General features: G+C 35.6%; 1 protein-coding gene across 1 annotated transcript in view; it reads left to right on the top strand.

The window, feature by feature from the left end:
* Positions 1-21074, top strand: part of SLC30A9 (solute carrier family 30 member 9) — an 84845-nt gene that overhangs the window by 27822 nt on the left and 35949 nt on the right. The window contains exons 3-7 of the mRNA XM_042936494.1: positions 5663-5725; positions 7751-7850; positions 10135-10227; positions 10613-10695; positions 16241-16299. Of these exons, the coding sequence (XP_042792428.1) occupies positions 5663-5725; positions 7751-7850; positions 10135-10227; positions 10613-10695; positions 16241-16299 (398 nt within the window). The remainder of the gene's footprint in view (positions 1-5662; positions 5726-7750; positions 7851-10134; positions 10228-10612; positions 10696-16240; positions 16300-21074) is intronic.

Genomic DNA, 21074 nt, shown 5'->3' with positions numbered 1-21074 from the left:
AATGTGGGGCTTGAATTCACAGCCCCAAGATCAACTGTTACATGCTCTACAGACTGAGCCAGCCAGGCGCCTCTAAATAGGAGGGTTTTTAAGCCTACCTTTAATTTACCAATATGTTTAATAACCTACTTAGGATTTGATGAATAGTTAAAACTAAAGCCTTTTGGATTTTTTGTACATGTTTAGTTATCAAACCATAATATACCATGTTAAGTCATTTGCCCAGTGGCTTTCACTAAAAACAAAAACAAAAAAACCCCTACGAATATACTAAAAATTATGTGTAAGATGTTTGCCTTTCTTTCAGAGAGGGTTCTGCCTTTGTGGGTACCTAGTCTGTTGGCATTTAATCTGTCCTTAAAAGCCTTGAACAACGTAAATTAGTAGCTAGGCAGAATTCTGACCAAGACGGCATTGTGAATAGATGCTTTGAAGTATCTGTTTTACTTCTCCTTGGAGTGATAGATAAAACATGGAAAAAGAAAACTGAAGAAACAACAGCCCTCAAAGAAGATTCGCTATGTCCAAGGAGTGGACTTACTCTGGGTGTGTGAGCAAGCACTGGCAACCAGGAGTTTGGTTTGGTTTGGTTTGGTTTGGTTGTGGTAAGGGATCGGTAGGTGCTACATGCATAGCCTGGTGTTGGAGTCAGACTCACTGTTTGAACTCACCCACCCACTCTCCAAAGTAGGCGGAACTAGGCTCTTCCATTTGTTATGTGAGGCTATACCTTGTAGGAGGCTGTAGGGTAGGGAGGCAAGAAGAACAGAAACTAGAACCTACTGTTTGCTGACTTAGAGACTGGATTGAGTGGTAGGAATTTCAAACTGGCAGTAGGAGATCTGGTTCAGGACAGATGGATCAGATTGAGTTTGAGCACTAGAACATGAGGAGAGTGAAGGGATATATCCTACTTATAATAAGATTGTAAATTCTGAAATTTAAAAGTACATGAATGATCATATTGCAATATATAAATTTCAGATCACATTGTACCCCTTAAACTTAGGAAACGTTATGTCTCTTACATCAATGAAGAATAAAAATACGTGAAAAATCCTAATTGTAAGAAAGCCAACAAAATCAAATGTGTATTAACTCTAGATGATATTAAAATAACGGCCTGAATTGCTTTAAAAGAAGTTTAATATCTTCAAAAGAATAAATGAAGTATTCACATATTTTGAAATACAAACTGTCAGAATAAAACCAGAACAAATAAATCTGGAAAAGAGCCAACTAGAAATCTTAGAAATGAAAGTTAGTTACTAAAATAAAAATTTAATAGATTAAATAGTCCTCATCAAGTAGAGGATTAGTAAATTGAAATTCACCCTCAATGCACATAGGAAAGCAAAAGGATTTTCAAGAAAAGTGAGAAGGCATTTAAGAGGCATGAAGCTGTAGCCTACATTTAATAGGCCATTTCAGAGCGAAGACAGAAATGGTGAAATATGCAAAGAGATGATAAGAATCTTTCAGATTTTGATGAAACAAGAGTCTTCAGATCAAAAGTACCCTTTGAATACTAAGCAGGATAAGTAAAAAGAAATCCACAGGTTTAAAAACAAAAACAAAAACAAGAAATAGCCCAACTTAAAAGCATCCAAAGAGAAAAGTGCAAATGCTGTATCAGCCCAGTTGTTGCTCTTTTGAGGTGGACTTTTTATCTTTCACAGTATGCAGAAGACACAGGGGTGAGTGATTCATAGTAATAGCTGTGCAAGGGGAAAAGGAAAGGTGAATGAATATTACTCTAGAATTTCACACTGGTCTAAGTAAACAGTCTAGAGTGAAAGCAAAATAAAAATACTTCACGTATAGAAAGATGAATGTCATGTACCATTAACTCACCCACATTAAAGAAGGAAACTTAATTAAATTATATATTTGTATAAGATATTTGTATAAGAGTAGACTCAGAGGGAAAAAAGCGTTGGGATATAGGCGAGACTGAAGAGCAAGAAATGGATAAAACATGTTGGGAAAATTAAGTATTGATAATACAAACAATAACCTTTTGAAATACTAAATGCTAAAATTTAATTTAATTTTTTTATTTTGTTTTATTATTTTCTAAGTTTATTAATTTTGAGAGAATATCCTCAGAAGGGGATTCCCCTTAAATGCTAAAGTCATAGTCAAGAGTAGTAAGATTGTGGTGGCTTAGTCTGTTGAACCCAGGCTCTTGATTTCCGGTTAAGGTTATGACCGCAGGATTTCCTGAATTTGAGTCCTGTGTCTGGCTGTGCGCTGACAGTGTGGAGCCTCCTCGGGATTCTCTCCCTCTCTGACCCTCCCCTGCACACTCACTCTCTCTCTCTCTCTCTCTCTCTCTCTCTCTAAATAAATCGATACACTTAAAAAAAATGCATAATAAGATCAAAGAAGTTTTCAGTAATTAAAGGTTTCTTTCCTGTTTAGAGGAAAGTTGAGATGCTGAATAACTTTGCAGATGATTAGAAAGATTCACAGAAAACTATGTATGTTAAATTTTTAAGTGGAATCATTTATTTTTTTATTTTTTTTTTTTTTAATTTTTTTTTTCAACGTTTTTTATTTATTTTTGGGACAGAGAGAGACAGAGCATGAGCGGGGGAGGGGCAGAGAGAGAGGGAGACACAGAATCGGAAGCAGGCTCCAGGCTCCGAGCCATCAGCCCAGAGCCTGACGTGGGGCTCGAACTCACGGACCGCGAGATCGTGACCTGGCTGAAGTCGGACGCTTAACCGACTGTGCCACCCAGGCGCCCCAAGTGGAATCATTTAAACAAAGAAATGTAACCTTACAAATTTCAAACCATCTTAAGGGATGGGGCGGGAAGAAAATACAGAAAACTCTATCAATCTAACAGATGGCAAGAAAGGCAAAACAAAAATAAGAGCAAAGCAAAAGGATGGTAAAATGAAAACAGACAGTAAGGGGGCAGAAGTCCAGATGTACCACTACTCAGGTAGTGAGCCAGATTTCATGGTGCTGCGTATCATTTCAGTAACTGACATTCTATAAATATGTGGAAACAGTTTCTATTTTTTTAATATGTTTAGAGAGACATGTGTTCTGGGTCCTCTGCTATCAGCTGCTCAAGTTCTTTGCTCTTGAGACTGTCCTCTTGATGTATGAAACCAACAGTTTCTTCCTCATCATTCTCATCTCTATATAAAACAGAGTCAGTCTTTCCTTGATTCCATTCTCCTTTCTAGCTCCTGCTGAAAGTCCAGATACTGCTTTTACTGTTTCATTTCCCATTCTCACTTCAAGCTGTTGCTTCTGTCCCCATTCTTCCTGCTGAAACTGCTATTGTCAACAGGCTACCAGTAACCTCCATGTTGCTAATCCAGTTTTTACATCTGTCCTTTTCCTCCCTGCCATGAAAAATACACGAATACCTACTCATATATCAAATATTGTTTTACACATAGAGATAATGTAGGAAGTTGGTTCAGAGCATAGACTAATCAAAATGATGTGTGTTTCAATCCTGACTGTGCCTTCATGTTTAAAATACCAGCTGTGTGGTTTTGGGGGAAGTTGCAAACTTCTCTGTGCCTCAGTTTCCTCATCTTTACGATGAAGATAATAATAGTACTTACCTCAGCAGTTTTGTTAAGATCAAATGAAATAATGCACATAAAACACATACTACAGTATGTGGCACATATTAAATGCTTAGTAAATGTTAGATCTGTCATTAGTAAATATTTTATTGAGTGAGGATATAAATTTATAAGGGGCATTTTTTTAAGGGTGAGATTTTTTTTTCTCTCTCTCTGCCCCTCCCCTGCTCATGCTCTCTCTCTCTCAAAAATAAATAAACTTAAAAAAAATTAAGTTCTGTCAGTTTAAAAAAAGGAATAGAATTAGACATTTATATGTATATATCTTTAATTGTTTAGCTGTTTTTACACTTTATTGTGTGATAACTTATTGTGTGTATGCTTGTGATTTACTGTTTTCATTAGATTTTGCTAAGATTTATCTTAACAGTATATGTGTCTAGCTTATAAATTATATGTATCTAGTTCATTAATTTTCATGGAGATAATTAGAGCACATACTTTTGATGGTTGTGTGAATTAAATGATACATGTAAAGTACTTAAAATAGTGCTTGGCACATAGTAAAGGCTCAAAGAAAGATAGCCACTATTATGTTTATTATTGTTCACTACTGTATGAAATGTGGTATGAATGTAACATGGTATGTTTAGCTATTCCAATTCTTATGGGCATTTGGGTTCTTTCCAATTTGAAGCAACAGAACACAGTGCTGCTCTGAACATTCATATACCTTTTTCCTTGTACCCTTGTGCAAGTTTCTATTAGGGCAAATATATTGGCCTAGAAGAATTTGCTAGGTCATAAGTTATGCTTATGTGCAGCTATATCAGGTAATGCCAACTTGTTTAGCCAGGTAATTGTGCCATTTATATTTCCACCAGCAGTGTATGAGTTCCCATTGCTCCATAGCCCTTGCCAACATTAGATGTTGATACATTTTTTCATTTTTCCTGATCTGATTGTTGTAAAATGGATTCTTGTGGTTTCTTTTGGGTTCTGTCCATAATGAGGCAGCCATCTCTTTGTATGTTTATTGGTGATTTGTATTTCCTTTCCTTCTTGTTCTTGTCTTCTCTGTTTTTCTAATGATCTGTCTTTTTCTTGTTAATTTGGAGAAATTCCTAAATATTGGTACTTATCCTTTGTTGATGCTATTTGTTAGAAATATCTTCTCCCAGTTTGAGGCTTTCTTTTCGTTTCGTTTCTTTTCTTTTCGTTTCGTTTCGTTTCTTTTCTTTTCTTTTCTTTTCTTTTCTTTTCTTTTCTTTTCTTTTCTTTTCTTTTCTTTCTGGGTTTTATTTTTAAGTAATCTCCACACCCAACATGGGACTCAAACTCACAACCCCAAGATCAAGAGTCAAATGCTTTCCTGACTGAGCCAACCAGGCACCCATCTTTTGTTTTGTTTTGTTTTGTTTTAAATGGGATCTTTTGATGGACAGAGGTTTTGAATTTTAGTTTAGTAGAATATGTCCATTTTTTCTTGTTTAAGAAATCTGTCTCTACCATAAAAATATTCTCTGTTGTCTCTTAGGCATGTAAATGCCTTCACACTTAAGTTCTTAATTTACCTGGAATTGGCTGTTTATGGGATGAAGTATATTTAATTTTTAATTTTTAGTGAATTTTGGGGGGTGTGGTACATTCTTCCCAGTACCACTCAGTAGTCATCCTTTCCTCATTAATATCTCTAGAATAATTTTGAGTGGAAGAATTTATAGTGTGTGTCCTTGTTTTGTACCTTATAAAGAAATGCACCTAATTTTTTGTCATTGAATATGTTTGTTATAGGTTTGTTTTATTTTCTAAGGAAATTCGTTTTTGTCCTAATTTTTAAAAAAGGTTTGAAACTTGCGTTGGTGTTGAATTTTAGTAAATGCTTTTTCTTTAGCTCTTGAAATGATTCTATAGCTTTTTTTCTTCAGTCAGTTAATGAGGGGAATTAATAGTTTTTCTAATGTTCAACTATTCTTGTATTCCTAGGATATTGGCCTATCATATATTATATTTTTTATATATTGCCAGATTGTTAGCTAACATTAAGTTTTTAATTTTGTTTGAAAGCAACTACTTAATGTAACTTTTTAAAATTAACTTTCTAGCAGAAAATATAGGTGCTGAACTCAAAGCTCCACTCATTAAGCAAGAACCTCTCCAAGTAAGAGGTAAATATATTTTATTCTTTTTTTTATTGTAATGGTGTTTTGAATTAAATATACGAAATTAGTTTATATAGAGCTCTTTATAATTACATTATTCTGAGTGTACAGTCCCTTTTTTTCTTTAAACATACTGACCATAAGGATTTATTCTCCTCTTATATAAACTAATTTTCTACCGAAATTCACTTTGCATTTTGGTCACAAATTTTGTGGTAATTGTTTTTTCAAAGCCCAAAGAAAGGAGTAATGGCAAATAAAAGTGATCAATTGCTTTATCATTTTTAGAAAAGTAATGCGATTAAAAAGCAGGAGACCCAAAACCTTTCAGTTACACCACGTTCAAATCCAGATAGAGTTTGGACATTCTTTTTTGACTTTGTTTTCTGGGAATAACTGAGTGACGAGGGAATTCTTGTTTGCAGCTCTGCTCTTTGTACGAGCTGTGGCTCTCATTTCCAAAGCAGCGTGTTTTACAGGGCAGTAACTGTGATTAGAAGCACCACGGCTTTGGCATCAGGCAAAAGTGGATTCAGTTTGTGGCTCCAGCATGTACTAGCTGTATAGCCTTGGGCATTTTCCTTGAGCCGTATTTTTCACCCCTATGAGATTTTGCTAAATGCAATTTCTTTTTTCTAGGGTAACGGGGAAGATGGTCCATAGTATACAGTTACAGTTAGGAATAATTAATATGATTGCAGCAGCATCATCCACAGTCTGGGCCAGGGCAGGCCAAGAGGGATTTCTGTATACTTTAAAGAAATCTTTAAAAAAACACTGATCTTTTAAAAGAAAGAAGTAATTCTTCTCTTTGCTCCAGAGTAGCTTATCTGGATTTAGAATTTTAGGATTATTAGAGCAAGGCAGTTTAGAGATGTGAAACTCATGCAAAAAGAAACCTGAACTACCTTATATGTATTTTTTTCAAATAAAGTTTTGATTTTTTATACTGCACTTTGTTGGAAGTGTTATTAAATATTATTTGTGCATTTGATTTTAATAGTTAATGTGTTATTTTAAGAGTCCTTTCTAGCTACTGTAGTGACAGGTAATTTTAGTCTTAATATACTCTTTCCACTTCAAAGTACAATGGAAAACTCATTAATAGATCTGAGAATAGAATATGAAGTAACTGGGTGACAGTTTGAAACGGAACACGTGACTTGTGTTGTTTTGTCCTGCTCTTCAGATATTTGCTCATGTTATTTACCTACGTTATGTGACCAGAAGTCTCATTTTGCAATGATTTATAAACATAGACCTATGTTGAGTGTAATTTTTAATTCACAGACTATAATTGATGCCAAATTGGTATTTTGTTATTGATCTCTGGTTTTTTAATGAACAATTTGATGCTTGGTAATGGGGAAATAATTTAGTAGAACACAGTATTTTACCTATTACCCATAATAAACCTTCTATAATTTTGTTAAACTTCCTATAATTTTTAACTGATAAAAATATTCCTTACGTTTACTTTAGCTTTCTTACATTATTTGAAATAGTCCAGTGGCTTTCAGGCCTTTTTTGACTACACCTCACGTAAGAAATATGAATGAAAACAAAAGTTTTCACAAAGAGTACTTATTCATTGTATGTAGTACTCTTTGATTACTTTCTGTTTTCATTTTTTATAAAAAATGTTTGAAAAACATTGAACCAGTATGGAGTTTTTTTATTGAAACTTCATTTTCATTTAGACCCTAGACAATTTAAATTGTATTAGTACAATTTAAACAGACCAGTAATACCTATACATGATGTCCATTAGACAAAGGATTAGCATTTTGGCATCAGTTGTAGCTGAGCTATGGAGATAAAATCTACATTTAGGCAACAAATGGGATTCTGTCCTATTCTGCACTTGGAGAATTTCCTTTTCTGATGCCCTTCAGTGCATCAGGAAAAACATCAATTTTCTATGAAATTCATTAGTGAACGCACTTAAACATCAGCAAATGTTTATCTTCTAATATCGTTTCCAATTTGCATATTTATTATTATTTTTTTAATTATTATTTTTGGTTTTAGTCAAAGCAGTCCTTAAGAAGAGGGAATATGGACCAAAGTACACTCAGAATAATTTCATCACTGGAGTCAGAGCAATAAATGAGTTCTGTCTGAAATCCAGGTATAGTAGGTTTTTCTTTTTCTTTTTCTTTTAATTTTTCTTTTTCTTTTTCTTTTTCTTTTTTAATGTGATAGTTCTATCTAATCTAAATAGCCATTTAGGGGCGCCTGGGTGGCTCAGTCGGTTAAGCGTCCGACTTCAGCCTGGGTCACGATCTCGCGGTCCGTGAGTTTGAGCCCTGCGTCGGGCTCTGGGCTGATGGCTCAGAGTCTGGAGCCTGCTTCCGATTCTGTGTCTCCCTCTCTCTCTGCCCCTCCCCCGTTCATGCTCTGTCTCTCTCTTTCTCAAAAATAAATGTTAAAAAAATAAAATAAAAAATAAATAAATAGCCATTTATTTCTTAGAATATGTTACTTGCTACCATCCCTGTGGAAATTTTCCCATGACAGCTTCCTAAATTGAAGATGTATTTTGTTCAGTTAAAAAATGTTAAGATTATTAGCTTACTAAACTGAATTCTGCTTCAACATGAGCAACTCCAGTCTTTTGTGATATCTTAAAAAAGTTCAAAAAGGTAGGTTCTTAGGGTGTCTGGGTGGCTCAGTTGGTGGGGTATCTGGCTCTTGATCTTGGCTCATGTTATGATCTCACAGTTCACGGGATTGAGCCCCGTGTAGGGCTCCAGCACTGACAGCATGGAGCCTGCTTGGGATTCTCTCTCCCATTCTCTCTCTGCTACTCTCCCACTCGTACTTTCTCTCTCAAAATAAATAAACTTTAAAAAAAAAAAAAAAGGTTCTTCAAAACCTCTGTATCCCACAAGAACCTTAGGAGTTTTATTATTGTGTTAATATGTAACTTATTATTAATAAGATATTTGTGTATTTGTTTAACTTTTTAAAGTTTTGGGTTTATTTGGCTAGCAGAGTTGAGTAATTTAGTTACATTTATGTTTATACTCCAGCTATGGTTTCTGTTGAGCATAAATTATTTTTCTGGTATCTTTTTGTTACTAATTTTGTTGTAATCTTAGATATTTATTGAGATATTTGTCACAAATTTAGAAACCGCCCCCCCCCCCCCTTTTGTGTGTTTACCTAAGGAAGCCATATTACATTGAAGATTTCTTGGCAATTTAGACATCAGATTTAGCTTTTTTTCCCCTCTCCCTCCTGGTCACATCCTCTGTATTATAGTATCAAGAAATAAGAATTCCTGTCATCAGTTTTGTAACTTACTTAACTATTAAAAACAACATTGTAACATTGTAAAAACAGTTGTAACAGTGATGTAAAAGAATGTTCTGTTTCACACTGAGTACTTCATTTAGTTCTCACAAAAATTTTGTCAATTAAGTGGATTAGGTGTTGCTGTCTCCGCATTGTAGGCCAAGAAACATAGTAAAGAGGTCAGTGGCAACCTGGCTCACTTAGTGAGTCAGCATCAGGGAACTAGGATACATATCTTTGATAGGTAAACATTTTTTTACTAATATGTGATGTTTGGTTATGTTGACTTGTTTTATTTATGTATTTATTTATTTCTTTTTAAAGATTTTATGTTAAATAATCTCCACACTCAAGTTGGGGCTCGAACCCACAACCCCAAGGTCAAGAGTCGCACACTCCACTGACTGAGCCAGCCAGGTGCCGGTGTTGTTGACTTATGTTAAACTCCAAAATAATTTCTTGGGGTTTAATATATTCCATAGTAACCAGATTTTTACATATAGGTCTTTCCATTGCTCTTGTAGAATTTCCTTAGAAAGACCAATAATCAAATTTAGAATGACTATTTAGCCGTGACTTGATGAATACATAAACCCTTCAGAATTTAAGAGAATGGAAAATAAATAACACAGAATTGACATATACACTTTATGACTTGATACCTATAAATAGTATTACCACTTAGTATTATCAATTAGTATTAATCTGGATATAAACAAGTATGACTATAAGTTTTAAATTTAAATTCTTAAATAGAGGATGATATCCTAATCCATGTTTTTTCTACTTTTCACTTTTTCCTCATACATCAGACATTGCAGTGGAGTGTCCAGAACAGATAAAAAACAAACACTGATGAATTAGTTGAATCTCTACATATTATGTTATGTTATCTATAGTGAGCATCAAGAATAATTTGTTTTTCACTGTCTCTAGAGCAATTTTTGTATGCAAAAATGCCTTCTTTAAACTGATCTTTAAAGCCTTTAACTGATCTGTATAGCCTTTAAAGATCAGGATCAAGGTAGTGGCTTTTATCTGCCCCTAATAATCCTTCTGAGTACCTCAACTATATGAACCTTGTCTGAATAAATTCAGCATGTTTCTTTCTCCAGTGATCTGGAACAACTTCGAAAAATCAGACGACGAAGTCCTCATGAAGATACCGAGTCCTTTACCGTATACTTGAGATCGGATGTGGAGGCAAAGTAAGAATATAGTTCTTTTAGAATAAATGTACAAGCCAAATTTGGGATTAATAAAAACCCATCTTAAATAGACCCAGAAGTTTTTAAAGGATATATTTAAAAAGCAGAGTATTTTCATATTTGCAAACTTGTCTATCTGTGAGTTACTAGTATATACTAGTTAATTAGAAGTATATCAAAATTTATAAGAAAATTTGCTGTTGAAGTTACTCTTACTGTTTAGATTTAATTTAGAAAAGCTTCTTCAGTGTTTTATATTTTTTCTAAAGGACCTTATGCTTTGTTGTAAGATTCTCATATAGTTATAATCCGTCTAGATTTAAATATGATTACAATAAAGTCGTTAAAATTGTCCATTGTCAATGGCCCATGTGTGTATGTGCAGATCTTTGGAAGTTTGGGGAAGCCCTGAAGCTCTTGCCAGAGAGAAAAAACTGCGTAAGGAAGCAGAAATAGAATACAGAGAAAGTAAGTATATTCAATTTAAAGTGGAGTTAATTAAAACATAACATGTAGGTGAAACTGGGGCCTTTAATGAATAACTACTTCCTAGCAGTTGCAGGTCTCTTGACTTTGGGTCTGTTGGTTCTAGCAAATACCAGTTTCCACTTTATAAAACAGTACCTTTTTTTTTTTTTCCCTCCTGTATGGCTCTTTAAAGATGATGAGAGGTAACAAAGCTAGATGGTTGTTTCTATAAGATATGTCAATATTATAATTTATAGTCTGATTTGAAGATTATATTTGTGTATGTATATATATCTATATATAGATATACATATGTCTATATATAGGTGTATATATAGATATATATATAAAACCTCATATATATATATATATTTATATATATATAAAGAATAAAAAGCCTCCTTTCATTTCCTGTAGTTACTATTTCATTTTCCTGACTATAGATAACTGTTGTTGGCAATTTGGTGTATATCTATCCAGAATATTTCTGATGAATTTTCAAATTTCTGTACACATTTTTTCACTTAAACATAATTGGGTGACACTATGCATATTGTTTGGCGTCTTGTCCTTTATGTTTACTAGTGTGACTGTAAACATCTTTCCATGTCTATAGAACTCTACCTCACTCCCATTCTTTTTTAACAGCTACAGAGTATTCCATTATATGGACATAACAAGCTTTATGTTCTCCAATTTTTTACCATTACAAAGAACCATTAGTGAATGTCATATTTTAAAATATGTAATATATACTGTTATTAAAAATACATGGTATAAAATGTTAGTAGAATTTTAGGGTTGAAGGACATGGGCATTTTAAGATTTGATAGAATGATTAGTTCTGAATAATTATTCTCCAAAGGCATATTGTGTCAATTTATACTTACAGTGTATGAGGGTGACTATTTCCTCATATCCTTGACAGTGCTGGATGTTACCATTGTTTTAACTTTCTTATGTATTTGGTGGACAACAGATGGTACCTTTAATTTTGAGTTTTTCTGATTACCACTGAGGTTGGTTATCTTTTAATATATTTGTTTTTCTTAGTTTTCTGTGATAATTTTTATATCCTTTACTCTTCTGCTAGATTGTGTATCGTTTAAAATAGATTTTCATGAGTTTTTGGTGTATTTTTAACCCTTAATTTTGTATGTTCTGAATATTTTCTTTTGCTCCTTCTTCATATTTTGTTTTATCCACCCCCCGTTAGTGGGAGATTTCAGACATAGGAGTACAGAGAAAGGTGTAACAACTCCTCGAGAATCCCATCACTCAGCTTTACAGTTATCAACACGTGGCCAACCTTGTTTTATCTGTATTTCCTTTACTAACCCTCACTCTACTGAGGGTTAGTAATTCACTCTGCTGAATTATTTTGAAACCAGTCCCAGCTATTCTATTATTCCATCTATAAATATTTCAGTATATGTCTCTAAAAAACAGGTATTTGTTTTAGTTAGTTCATATGATGGTGATGGTTAAACTGCTTTAGAAAAGCTCACTAACCACTGCCCTCAATAATCTGTCAGTAGGTCTTAATATCCTCTCAGTTGCCCTTTAGTTGAAGATCTAGGATGTTTTTGTATAGTTTTAATTTTGGCAAAGAAAATGAGTGACCTGCTGATTATTTCTTTTCTTGACAAAGTTGAAAAAACATTTTGTCTCTTTCCAGCTAATCTAGTCAGGAGGAATAAGGACTATATTTGAGGTTCTCGTAGGCCTGGAATATATGACATTCAGATATCTGTATGTTGAGCAAGTGTAGATTGTTTTGCACAATCCAAGTCCTTTAAATCATAGTTCAGCATTTTGAAAAGTAATAAGGAGAATCAGTGAATCCTAGGATCTGTGCAGGTTTTGCCTTTTAGAAGAAGCAAACATTTGTTGACTGTATATTCACAGATATGCTAAAGAGAGCTGCACCTAAATCCACAGGGGTGAAATATTTCAGTAAAACAAATATATACTGGGATCAGGGAACCTCAGAATTTTGGTATCACTATTCAAAGACTTACATTGGGTATCTTTTCAGTAATACAGATGCTAATACTGGATATGATCAAATGTCGTTCCAGTAGGGCAGATTGCATTGGGGAATTAGATGCTGGCACTGCAGTTACAGATCTGTTCTATTACTTTGGGGAACTGATAGAATGTGGCAGGATTAAAATATAGATAGAGGTGCTAGTATCTGAGAAAAATATACACTTAACTTTTCTTTGACAGGCTTTATTTAGGAGAATCTGAATTCTTCAACTGTATTTCTAAATTCTGTACAGGACCAAAGCTTAAAGGTGACAATATTACCTTCCCCTGATGAGTTGGTGAAATTTCTAAATGGAAATATGGTCAGTAATATAGATAGAAAAGGGATAGAGAGAGCTTCTTGAGAGTGTGGGAGTTCGGTATAAAGAGGGGGAGCAGTGAGATAGGAAGGAGATCAAGGAGAAGTGAAACCAGCTGAAGGAAGATATGCAAGGAAGGAAAAACCAAGTAGGGCAAAGTAGTGGTACTCAAATTGTCCCATTTTTGGCCAGTGGAAGCACCTCAAGTTGGTTCCAAAGTCTTTTTGTCATAACCCTAATGTTGTAGCCTCCTTGCTTTTAGGTACAGTAAGATGTTTCAGGTTTATCTTCTATATTTCCTGCCCCGGACTGGGCATTACGCATCTCTGGAAGGAACTACATTTCTTTCTAGTAGGAAATAAAATTGAGAGAGTCTACTTTGGGCATCAGGGATATTCATTTGTAGTAGGTTGTCATATGTTTAAGGTCTTGCCATGGACAGAGGTAGGAAATGCTTTTTTTTCCTTAAGAGAGAAGATATGTAGGCTGTTTTGAAAAACTGAATGTTTCTTTTTCTTTGTTGTGTTTTGTATCTCTTTTACACTGAAAATTTTATTTTTTAGTCCATTGATATAATTAATTACATTTTTTATTTACACATATAGAAAGAATATAGTGTAGTTTCTAATAATAATACCAATATTATTGCCATCAGGATGATTTAAGTTTTACTTTTTTTTTTTTTTTTGGTCTTTAGTATATATCCCACTAGGGATATATAGTTATATTTCTGTGTTTTAAATTCACTTGAAATTTCTGTCTGTATGGATAAACCACAAAATAGATGTAAAATTTGGTTCATTTGTTTCATTTTGCTTATGATTTTTAGAAATAATTTTGATTTATTTTTATTTTATAATTTTGTAAAACATTTACATGATTATCTAGAATCACATCTACCAGATAAAAATACTTCAGAGAAACTTAGCTTCTACTCCTATCCTCTCCACCCTGTTCTCCCTCTTGTATCAGTAACCATTTAAAAAATTAGTTTTGAGGTTATTTATTCCATTAAAAAAATATATTATGAAATAGCATATAGGGGCGCCTGAGTGCCTCAGTGGGTTAAGTGCCCAACTCTTTTTTTTAATTTTTTTTTAATCTTTATTTATTTTTGAGAGAGAGACAGAGTGTGAGTGAGCAGGGGAGGAGCAGAAAGAGAAGGAGACACAGAATCTGAAGCAGGCTCCAGGCCCTGAGCTGTCAGCACAGAGCCCGACACAGGGCTCAAACTCACGAACTATGAGATCGTGACCTGAGCTGATGTCGGATGCTCAACCAACTGAGTCATCCAGGCACCCCAAGTGTCCAACTCTTGATTTTGGTTCAGGCCATGCGTGATCTCATGGTTTATGAGATTGAGCCCCGTGGAGCCTGCTTGGAATTCTCTGTCTCTCTCTCTCTCTCTCTCTCTCTCTCCCTCTCCCTCTCTCTCTCTCTCTCTCTCTCTCTCTCTGCCCCTCATATACACTGTCTCCCTCAAAATAAATAGATGAACTTAAATAAAAAAAAAGTTCTAAAACACAAATAGTACAATACTATTAAAAGAGAAATAGAAATAGCATATACACTGGTATTACCCCCTCAGACCCCTTTTGCTAAATAAGGTATATTTTCTGTTCTTGGCTTTTTTGTTTGACACTATGTCCTAAGGACCATTCTATAGTAGTAAATAGAGACATTTTTTTCATTCCTTTTATAATACTCCCATTTTGGGGGGTATACCATAGTTTATTCAGTTATTTCCCCATAGGTCATTTTTAGTCTTTTGCTTTTAAAATAATGATACCATAAGTAGCTTGTACATACATTAAAGGAAATATATAAAGTTCACAATTTGAGAAAAGATAGTAATAGAAGTTTGTTCTTGTATTTTTAAACGTTGGGCTAAGAAATGAGGAATTGGTTCTTCTATCAAGCTTAAGTAACTCATATTTTCAGGTAATATTGAGAACAGAATCTTTTTTTTTTTTTTTAATTTTTTTTTTTTTTTAACGTTTATTTTTGAGACAGAGAGAGACAGAGCATGAACAGAGGAGGGGCAGAGAGAGAGGGAGACACAGAATCTGAAACAGACTCCAGGCTCTGAGCTGTCAGCACAGAGCCTGACGCGGGGCTCGAACTCACGGACCGCGAGATCGTGACCTGAGCTGAAGTCGGACACTTAACCGACCAAGCCACCCAGGCACCCCGAGAACAGAATCTTAATATCAAAGTGCCTTTCTCTCATTGTAAAGCCAGATTTCTTCCCACAAAAAACACAACAAAATTTATCATTTTAACAGAGTGTTAAGTATCTTTGCATTGTTCTGAAACAAATCTCTAGAAATTATTTCCCAGAACTTTTTCATCATGTAAAACTAGAACTATTACCTGTTAAGCAATGGCCCTTTCTTCGTACCTGTAGCCCTTGGTAACCACTATTCTACTTTGTGGTTCAATGAATTTGACTACTGTAGATATCTCAGGTAAATAGAATCATACAATATTTGTATTTTTGACTGAATTATTTCACTTAGCATACTGTCTCAGTGTTCGTCCATGTGACAGGATGTCCTTCCTTTTTAAGCGTGAATAATATTTCATTGTATGTATATGCCACCTTTTGTTTATCCATTCATCTGTCCATTGACATTTTGGTTGCTTTCACTTCTTGGCTATTCTGAGTAGTGATGCTCTGAATATGGGTATGTAAATATCTCTTTGAGACCTGCTTTTTTATTTATTTTTTGGGTGTATACCCAGAAGTGGGATTGCTAGATCATATGGTAGTTTTTAATTTTTTTGAGGAACCCTCCATATTGTTTTCCATGGTGGTTACACCATATTACAGTCCTACCAGCATGCACAAGATTTTCAGTTTCTCCATATCCTCGCCAACACTTGTTTTTGGGTTTTGTTTCATTTTGCTTTTGGATAATGGCCATTCTGATGGCTGTGAGGTGATACCTCATTGTGGTCTTAATTTGCATTTTTCTGATAATTAGTGTGATATGTTGGCCATTTAATGTGCTTGTTGGCCATTTGTATATCTTCTTTGGAGAAAGAAGAGTCCTCTGCCCATTTTGTATTTGGCCGTTAGCCTGTGGAATATATTTAACATAGTCTTAAAGAGAATAATTGTGCTAACCTAAAATATGACTGATAAGAATATGTATGAGCTAAATGTATTTTGTGATTCTTTTCTTTTAAAGGGCTATTTAGAAACCAAAAAATATTAAGAGAATATAGAGACTTCCTGGGAAACACTAAGGTAAGGTTATCTTTCTGCTATTATGTGTATATATTTTGCACGGTGAAGTGTTAGTGTCAGTCTTTTGTGAAAATCTAGCATATCTGATCATAATTCAAGATTTTCCTGAGCACATTGTAACTTACTGAAATAGTCTGTTTGCTTCTGTGTGGTTTTTTTAAAATTAAAAAAACTGGGAGGGGGGTGCCTAGGTGGCTCAGTCAGTTAAGTGTCTGACATCGGCTCCAGTCATTATCTCGGGTTTATGAGTTCAAGTCCTGCTGTGGGTTCTGTGCTGACAGCTCAAAGCCTGGAGCCTGCCTCAGATTCTGTGTCTCCCTCTGTCTCTCTGCCCCTCCCCCTCTCTCACGTGCTCTCTATCAAAAATAAACATTAAAAAAAATTTAAAAACTTGGGACATATGTTCTTTTTAAATTCATAATAGTGTTATAAACCATAAGTGTATACATTGTAGGTGACGGAGAAGACTGTTTTCTTAGGTTTTTAGCAAAGTTTAACTCTCACATACACCTTTAATTTTCTTTATCCTCTCTCTTACTCCTAACCCTGATTAAATATTCAAACTGCCACTTCTCTGCTTGTACCCAAAATGTTCAGCCCTTGGAGGAGAACATTTCACAGCCACTGATTGTTCTTTCTTATTATATGTATATATAAAATCAGTGGGGGCACCTGGGTGGCTCAGTCGGTTAAGCGTCCGACTTCAGCTCAGGTCATGATCTCGCGGTCCGTGGGTTCGAGCCCCGTGTTGGGCTCTGTGCTGACAGCTCAGAGCCTGGAGCCTGTTTCAGATTCTGTGTCTCCCTCTTTCTCTGACCCTCCCCTGTTTCATGCTCTCTCTGTCTCAAAAATAAATAAATGTTAAAAAAAAAAATTAAAAAAATTAATAAAAATAAAATCAGTGGATATATTGACAGTTTTACTAAACTTGCAGAGGACATTCATTGTCTTTACTCTGTGAGATAGCTATTCCATACTTTTCCTCTCTTCCCAAACTTCCTATAGCCTTACTCTTCAGCTGATGTCCTTGCTTCATATTTCATTGAAAAAAATAGATGTGGGGCGCCTGGGTGGCTCAGTCGGTTGAGCGTCCGACTTCAGCTCAGGTCATGATCTCACACTCTGTGAGTTCGAGCCCCGCGTCTGGCTCTGTGCTGACAGCTCAGAGCCTGGAGCCTGCTTCCGATTCTGTCTCCCTCTCTCTCTGCCCCTCCCCTGCTCATGCTCTGTCTCCCTCTGTCTCAAAAATAAATAAAAACATTTTAAAAAATTAAAAAAAAAAAAAAAAAAAGAAAAGGATGTAATCGGATAAAAGTACCTCACTTTCCATCACCAGATTTACTGACTTACCTTCTTGTGTGCCAGAATACTTCCTACTAGAAGGATTACTATTGGGACCAGTATAGAAAGTTTACCTTTATTATCCTACCTCTTATTCTCTTCTGAATTCTCTTCATTTGGGCTTTGATTCCCACCACTCCACTGAAATGGCTCTTAGCAAAGTCCCCACAACCTCCGAAATACCAGGTAGTCATGTCCAGAGTCAGCTTTTCATTTAAACCTAAATGGGAGGTATCTCCCGTGAAGAAGTCAGTGTCCTATCTGGAGAAAAGACCCGCCATGTAAATTGTCTCCTTTCTTCTGAGTTACATTTGAGACATTGTTCCCTTTTGGCAAAATTTAAGTTGGCAGTGATGAGGACTCTAGTCGTATTTTACTTGATATTCTTTTCTTTTCCATTCATTATATCCAAAACTCTTTAATTTCCATTTCCCCTTTGAGTTTTGTGCTTCTGGCATCCCAGTGATAGATAGAGCCTTGGTATGCCTTATGAGCCAGCCTTTTCACTTCCGTGCTTGGTAGCTGCTGCCACTGCCCATTCCTGTGAGGCTGGTGAGACCTGCTCCCTGGGAAGGTCTGTTCCTACTGTTGTATCTGTTTCACATGGAGGGTCATTGTCACCAGATTTTTGAATAGTAGCTATTGACTTCTGAAATCTGTGTCACTAGAGGCCTTTGAAGATTAATAGTCGTCAACCCTGAAATGTTCCAGGATTTGAATAGAATTTCTTTCTGTTACACCCCTTTTTGTAGTAATAGGATAACACCTTAGTATTTAATTTCCCTTTACTGTTCCATATTCCTGTAAGGAACATTCACTCTCCTACTGAAGATGGCTGCTTTCCTTCTCCGAAATATATGGGGCTAGTCCTATTTGCTGGAATTAAATACCTTCTTTACCTTTACTTGTTTTTTTTTTCTCCCCAGATCGAGACACTTGTTTTTCTATGGTATTTTTCTTTGTCTTAGGAAATTCCAGTAGTGATTGATAGATATGAACTTACTATCTTCTGAGTCTGCCAAAAGCATTCTCTCCTCAGAACACTATCTATCTGATATCTAATTTGTCGTTATCCCTTTATTTTTTAAAAAGTTTTTATCTATCTATCTATCTATCTATCTATCTATCTATCTAAAAGTCTTATTTAGGGACACCTTGGTAGCTCAGTTGGTTAAGGTCATGATCGCAAGGCTCGTGAGTTTGAGCCCCGTATTGGGCTCTGTGCTGACCGCTCAGAGCCTGGAGCCTGCGTCAGATTCTGTGTCTATGTCTCTGCCCCTCACCTGCTCGTGCTCTGTCTCTGTCTCTCTCAAAAATAAACATTAAAAAAAATTTTTTATTTATTTCGAGAGAGAGAGAGCACAAGCTGAGGAGAGGTGGAGAGAAGGGAAAGAGAGAATCCCTGGTGGGTTCTGTGCTGTCAGCATGGAGCTCGACGTGGGGCTTGAACTGACAAATCTGTGAGATGATGACTGAACCAAAACCAAGAGTCAGACGCTTAACCATCTGAGCTACCCAGGTGCCCCTCTCATTGTTACTTTAATATATTTCTCCTTTAATATGTTTCTACTTTCTTGTGCCTTCCCTTAGAATTCTAATTCTGTGAATTTCTTCTTATAGTCCTTTAGACCATCAGAAGTACCTTTATCTCCTCTTGCCGTTATAACCTTGAAATACATCAGTAGTGCTTTGAGTATTTTTTGCTGATTTTGTTGGTAGTCTTTTTTTGAAATATTGCCAAATTTTGGTTCTGTTCCAATATTTTTAAAAACAATTGTTTGTAATGAAAATTTTCAAATATATGCAAAAGTGGAAAAAAATAGATATTTGATGTACCCATCTTCCGGTTTCAGTAGTTCCCAGCATGGTGGCCATTCTGATTTCTAGGGATGGTTCTCCCATTGCTTTCATTATGGAATTTATTGGTAACTTTAACAGGATACTTCCCAAGTGGCTTGTGAATCTTGGCTCCTTGTGGATCTCTTGCTTTTCCTTGGACTTCGTCACTATTTCTGATCTAGTGACAACTAACACATAATCATCTTTTCTAGTCTTTTTTATCAGAACAGTTTGAGCTCAGTGAATCTGTTATTCTTTAATATTCTATTCTGATTTTAAAGATATCATTTTCTTTCTTTATCTTATTTATCCCCAAAGTCCTTAAACCTTTCTTCCAAAGAAATATTTCTCATCTTCCACCATCTTAAGCAGCATCTTTGCATTTATTTCTATACATTTTTACTATTCCTAAAATAATTTCATGGAGGTTTTTTTTTTCTCTCTCTCTTCAGCCAAAGGATGCGTGCGGCACATTCTCATTGTAATAAGACAGACATACTGTGGTTTCTATTTATCAGTAAGTGATAGAACTCGGAAATCTAGAGCCATGGTCAGAATTTATAGTTTGCATATCTAAGTTCAATTTGAAGTCATGTGAATAGGGTTTCTCCCTGCCTAGTTCCTTATCTTAGTCCTGCAGGCAGTTCAAAACAAAATTTGGGGCATCTAATTGCACATTGTCAAGACCTGACCCTAACACTTTAAATCTAGAAGCTCCCTCTTGTGTTCTGTGGTCCATAGGAAACTTAGGAGGTGCTGTGTAAAATCCTGGTCTGCAGACCTGACTGCAAAACACTGTAAGAGTATGAACAAGTTAAAAAAGGCATTTTTCTCCCCTCATGCCTGAAATGGCAATACCAAGCCAAGATGCCTCTATAGAAGTCACATTTAAGCTGCAGCACCCTGTCTTATAGGACCTGCACCTTCAGTGAGGGCTGTTTCTAATTGCAAAACCATTGTAGTCTGCTGCTAGGGGACAAAACTGCCATAAGCTGTGGTGACTTACCAAGAACTGACTCTCACGTGGCATGATCCCAGTAACAACCTAAAATTTTACTCATTTGTTTTCCTCAGCTGTTTCTCAGAGTTCTGAGCCAGTGTATGAGATCTTAGAGACTCTTCTTATTTAGACTTACCCAGTAAATTGTAGACAGTTCTACCCATCTTACCCAGATACGTAGCCATGAAAGAACAGAAGAGAATGTGTACCACATCCCAAAATAAAGGAGGGAGTTAAGAGGCATGCCCAGCATTCTCTCCCAAACTTACCTCGCTAAACTTAGTCAACCTCCAGAGGGCCACTGGGGAGCGGGGACGGACTGGCTAAATGCAAGAGGCCACAGTATCAGCGGGGGTGTGAGTATCTGTCCTCATGGAAATCAGAGGAGAAGTATTCAAGTGCCTACCACCACCAGCAGTATTCTGTTTCCTTGGAACACCTTGTTTTCTAGGAGCCCAAGACAGTCTTTCACCTGGTTTTCCTTCTAATTTCATGAATACCTCCTCTTTATCTCTTCTGCAACAAAACTGCTTTTTTACTCAATCTCCAAATGTTAGACATTTATTATAGACCCTTTTATACTTAAATCCCATCA

The sequence above is a fragment of the Panthera leo genome, chromosome B1 (genome assembly GCF_018350215.1).
Source record: "Panthera leo isolate Ple1 chromosome B1, P.leo_Ple1_pat1.1, whole genome shotgun sequence".
NCBI classification, from domain to species: Eukaryota; Metazoa; Chordata; class Mammalia; order Carnivora; family Felidae; genus Panthera; species Panthera leo.
This window is presented reverse-complemented; position numbering and strand designations above follow the sequence as displayed.